This window comes from Cydia amplana, chromosome 18 (genome assembly GCF_948474715.1).
Source record: "Cydia amplana chromosome 18, ilCydAmpl1.1, whole genome shotgun sequence".
In the NCBI taxonomy this organism is placed as follows: Eukaryota; Metazoa; Arthropoda; class Insecta; order Lepidoptera; family Tortricidae; genus Cydia; species Cydia amplana.
In genome coordinates this window covers 13,757,248-13,762,605 of record NC_086086.1, presented here as the reverse complement: position 1 = coordinate 13,762,605, position 5,358 = coordinate 13,757,248, and the positions used below count along the sequence as shown (strand labels likewise).

Genomic DNA, 5,358 nt, shown 5'->3' with positions numbered 1-5,358 from the left:
AACTTAATGTGTTTGGTAAAATCAACAAAAATTTGTGATAGGACCGAAATCAACCGCAAACTTTGGTAACATTTACGCAGAATCTGTTAAATTCAACCTAACATTTTTTTCAGTGTAGGTTTACCTACTCTCGTACTTTTATTTGTCATTTAAAGGGTCGTGCACACACCTTTAAAACCCTACCTTATAGTTGTCAAGACAAGTCTTTAATCTATTTCCCAAATAAGCATTTGTGCATACACGCAGTATCTTTTTGGCACTTTTTCGATACTTCGTGTAATGACCACTTAAAAAATATTGAATGAAATACAGTGTTGCCTATCTTATTTTAAATGTAATTTCTGACAAATAAATGAACCATAAACATGTTTTTTAATTTAATTAATTCTTTTTCCGCCCGTACCCTCCATTTTTGCTACTTCTTGATATAAAAATATTTGTTAAATTTACAATTTTATTTCAAAGTAAGTGCTTGGTCGTAGAAAAAGTATTGTATTCAACGTTGTTTAACTGAGTCAAAAAATACTCGTGGCGTCTTTATTAACAATTTTCGGCGTTTTTTTATTTAATCGTATGGCAACAATTAGATCTCTCTTAACCTGTCAAATCCCATGATATGACGTCACCATAAGCGTTCTGGCTCATATATGAGCCGTGGGAGCTGACAGATTAAACAACGGTTGCATAAAATACTATTATTGTGCACCACATAATGAAAAAGAATAAGTACAGACAATACATTAGGGTAACATCAGGCAAAAAAAAAAATATGACAACGTTTTCAATTTTCGAATCACAATAATATAGAAATTCAGATAGACATTCCAAGAATCGATCAAGGTACATACCTATATACATACATTTCCATTGTGATATTGAATTGTCTCTCTTAAATCTACATTTACTCCTCTACAAGTTTTTATAGAATTTTGGTAATCGACCATTAGGATTAATTGAATTTTTCCAAAATATCAAAAATTACAGGAAATAAATACTTGTCCATATCGTTAGCCCAAGCAAAGTCAACATGAGTCCATTTATTTGAATCTATAATTTTAAACTCCACTATATTAGGTAGTATCTCCTTCAAGATTTCTGCATCCTTTATCTTCGCGAACGGGTCATTCCTCCCTAGATACAAGGCTATTCTTGCAGTCACTTTTCTCAAATCATAATCCGGCGGGCTAAATGTCTTGTATAATTTCAAATTCATCGAAGCCCCGTAATCAAATCTTGAGAACCTTTTACTGTAAAATAATTGATCGTAATGCACTAAACACTTCCTTGAGAGACCAGCTGGGAAATGAGCCAGAGCAATCGGCGCGAACTCTGCTTCAAGACTCTCAGGGTCGAATCCAAAGAGAGGAAATATAAGGCCGAAGCGGCAAAAATTACCTCCTATGAATCCTAAAGAACAAAGTCTAGTTTGCAATGCTCGAGCTGCAGTTTCATTGGCGGCTATCTCTTCTACATTCATGGTAACTAAGATTTGGTTGATTACAGGTCCTGTAATTGCAATAGTTGATATAGGTGGAGATAAATTACCTAGAAACGCCACTGGACCTAGTGCTGCTAGGACATTAATCTTTCCGTTGTATTCCGGTTTCGTTGACAGTAAAGCGAAAAACGCCGTAGTTCCTTGAGAATGTGCTATAACATCTGTTTTATCTGATTTAGTTTTGTTCAAAATAAAGTCCATTATTGCTGGCAAGTCATAAATGCCGATTTCATGAAAGCTGAACTGCCAGAACTTATTATCTTTATCTGGATTCAGGTGTAAATGTCTTCGGGAATATTTATTGCCCCTGTTGTTTCCAAGCCAGACATCATATCCTTCATTAGCTAGGGTTACGGCTAAAGATTTATAACCTCTCAATATATAGGAGTCTGCAGAATCTCCTAGTCCATGCATGATGAATATTGGTCTTTTACTTTCACCAGGTATACGAAAAAGTTTTAATATGTACCCATCTTCTGTGACAACGTTGTGTTCTTCGGCAGGATGTCCATATTTCTTGGATAGCTCAGTGAAGTTTAATAAAGCATCTTCTGGTATAATTTTATCTTGAATATTTGGTACTGCTACACATTTAGACGTCCACGTTATTAATAATATTGTAACTTGAAGAATAATCATTGTAGTTCGTTATGTACACGATTAATCCTGCTTAATAAATGAACTTAACTATACTTTGGACCTGATATAATATATTTGAAGGCACCCGCATTATGTCTCCAGCAAGCTCATTAGCAATTAGTTACTCGTAATTATTACGGTAAAATTTTTGGTATAAATTAGTTAAGAAATAGCGATAAGGTATGTACACCTGCGTTGTCATGCTTCAGTTAATGCCCGCGTTGACGTGTTTCTTTAATTAACTAAGTAACTCTAAAAACTTCTTAAATGAGTTCACATGTTTTAAATTTAGAAATTACCAATTACATTACTTCGTCGTGTATTTAATTATTTACTTATTTACGGCGTTATTCATAAACGTCTGCTAGTGCTAAGTTAATTAGTTAATGATCGTCGTTTGTCCCTCTCTATGGCATAACGACAGATAGGGACTAACGACGACCATCAACTGATTAAGTTAGCAGCCGTTTATGAATAACTCCATTAATATTTACACAGAACCTCATATCCATCGTCTCGCAAAATGTAAAGTATTCCTTAATACACAGCCTGCACCCATCGCCATTTCAGAAGGTCACACTCCAGTGCTCATATCAGGAGATTTGCACCAGCGGCCTAAAGGTTGAAAAGAATATGTAACTATTATGTTATGAACAAGCCTAATTAAATTGAGAACTCTACCCTGATAAATCAAGTCAATCCGAACATTTTTGCGACTTTCTTAAAATCCCAAAGATTTTAATAAAATTCCTGTATCACAATTGTATTATTAAATTGTACAACGGGACTTAATCGCGTATCTAAGTTTTAAGATTTACCTCCGACGTTTCAAGCGGATAAACAAGACCAAGTGCGGGTAGTTCGAAAAACTCGCGCGGTTAGAAGATGCTGATGTGAACTTGAGTCAATCTTCTCCGAGACCACGGGGACAACGCCGTTCTCGAAACGTCGGAGGTACATTTTAAAACTTAGATACGCAATTAAGTTCCGTTGTACAATTTAATAATGTGTAAAAATCGTGAAAGTTTAAATCAGTGTCACAATTGTATTGTAACGTAGATAATATGCAGCGTTCTCGTTCCACCAAATCCTGACGTGTGATATCTATCTCTACAGTACGGACGCCGCAAAGAGAAAAAAGCGGCCAAGTGCGAGTCGGACTCGCCCATGAAGGGTTCCGTATTTAGGCGATTTATGACGTATTAAAAAAAAACTACTTACTAGATCTCGTTCAAACCAATTTTCGGTGGAAGTTTACATGGTAATGTACATCGTATATTTTTTTTAGTTTTATCATTCTCTTATTTTAGAAGTTACAGGGGGGGGGACACACACATTTTACCAATTTGGAAGTGTCTCTCGCGCAAACTATTCAGTTTAGAAAAAAATGATATTAGAAACCTCAATATCATTTTTGAAGACCTATCCATAGATACCCCACACGTATGGGTTTGATGAAAAAAATTTTTTTGAGTTTCAGTTCGAAGTATGGGGAAGCTCTGGACTCTTGCGGTGGATGGACTTCTGCACAAGATGGCGGAGCTCCGAATCGACACACAGGGGTACGCTGACGACCTTGTTGTGACGGTGAGGGGCAACTGCCAAAGTACTTTATCAGACCTTATGCAGAGGGCTCTCAACACCATAAATACATGGTGTGGAGAGAATGAATTGTCTATCAACGCAGATAAGACAATTATAGTTCCATTCACGAACAAGCGGAAAATAGACAAACTCAAACCGCTTGTCATGAATGGTAAAAGTATTCCGTTCTCAACAGAGGTCAAATATCTGGGGGTAACACTGGACCAGAAACTGACCTGGAACAAGCATGTGGACGGAATTATACAAAAGGCTAGATCAGCCTTGGCAATATGCTGTCGTTTAGCAGGCAACCGATGGGGTCTAAAACCCAAAATTGCCTTATGGCTGTACACATCTATAGTGAGGCCGATAGTGTCTTACGCCTCTGTAGCATGGTACAGGAAAACGACGCAGAAGGTAACAGTGACGAAGCTTGGCAGCCTGCAAAGAACTGCCTGTGTCATCGTCACTGGAGCCATGTCATCCTCCCCGACGGCAGCCCTAGAGGCCATACTAAATCTACCGCCCCTTCACCTGCATCTGGAGTTGGAGGCGAAATCTAGTATGCTTAGAATAGCGGGCGCGAGGAGAGGTAATTGGTTATCGAAAACTCTGAGACTGTTTAAGGAATCAGTGTATGATATCCCTGTTCTTGGGATGCCATCCGACACTATGGCACCCAAATTTTGTCCACTCAAACATTACTCAGTGGAACTCCCCAAAAGGGAGGACTGGTCAAACAGTCAAATTAAGTGGAAAGAAGGAAGCCTAAGGTGGTACACTGATGGCTCCAAATCCGGATCTGAAGTAGGCTGCGGAGTATACGGTGAAGCGCCTAGGAAAAGCATCAGCTTAAACCTAGGACGTTTTTGCTCTATATTCCAGGCGGAGGTATACGCCATCCTAGAATGTGCGTCAATCAATCTGCAAAGCAACTACGGTAATCACACAATCTATATCCATTCGGATAGCCAGGCGGCACTCTTAGCCCTAACCTCTGATGTCACCACATCGAGGCTGGTTGAGAACTGCAGGCAACTATTGAACAACCTTGGAGCCAGGAACAAAGTTGTTCTACGTTGGGTCCCAGGGCATGCGGGTATCGTAGGAAATGAAAAGGCCGACGAGCTCGCGCGAGCAGGGGCTAAAGGGATAAACTACAGTCCTGAGCCGTTTTGTGGTATCCCCAAAAGCCTAACGCGGCTCACCCTAAAGACCTACTGTCAATACACAACAATTCAACTCTGGAGGGAAACAACAGGTTTGAACCATTCCAAAGCGCTTATCAAGGCCTTCAGCAAAAAGGCGTCCTCGAACGCCTTAGCGCTGTCTAGGAACCAACTGCGCAACTTGGTAAGGGTGCTTACTGGGCACTGTTGCCTAAATAAGCACATGCACACCATGGGGAAACGTGACATGGGGCGGTGCAGACTCTGTATGGAGGCAGAGGAGACGCCCTTGCACATCCTCACAGAGTGCCCTTGCCTAATGCGTACTCGTGACTTAATCCTGGGCGGGCACATATTGCGCCCGGAGGAGGTAAAGTCTCTCGAGTTCAAAAAGATCCTGCAGCTATTTGAAGTTGCATGTTTGGATCGAGAGTTGTAGTAGGTGGCGATCACAATAGATCAGCGATG

The 5,358-nt window shown here is 39.7% G+C and overlaps 1 protein-coding gene across 1 annotated transcript; it reads right to left on the bottom strand.

The window, feature by feature from the left end:
* Positions 1 to 949: 949 nt before the first annotated feature.
* LOC134656548 (lipase 3-like) lies at positions 950 to 2,148 on the bottom strand. The gene has a single exon (XM_063512108.1). The coding sequence runs from the start codon at positions 2,135 to 2,137 to the stop codon at positions 950 to 952; it is 1,188 nt and encodes a 395-aa protein (XP_063368178.1). The 5' UTR covers positions 2,138 to 2,148.
* Positions 2,149 to 5,358: the final 3,210 nt, after the last annotated feature.

Excerpts from the sequence above, each read along its gene's own strand:
- LOC134656548 (XM_063512108.1), bottom strand. The coding sequence starts at position 2,137 with ATGATTATTCTTCAAGTTACAATATTATTAATAACGTGGACGTCTAAA.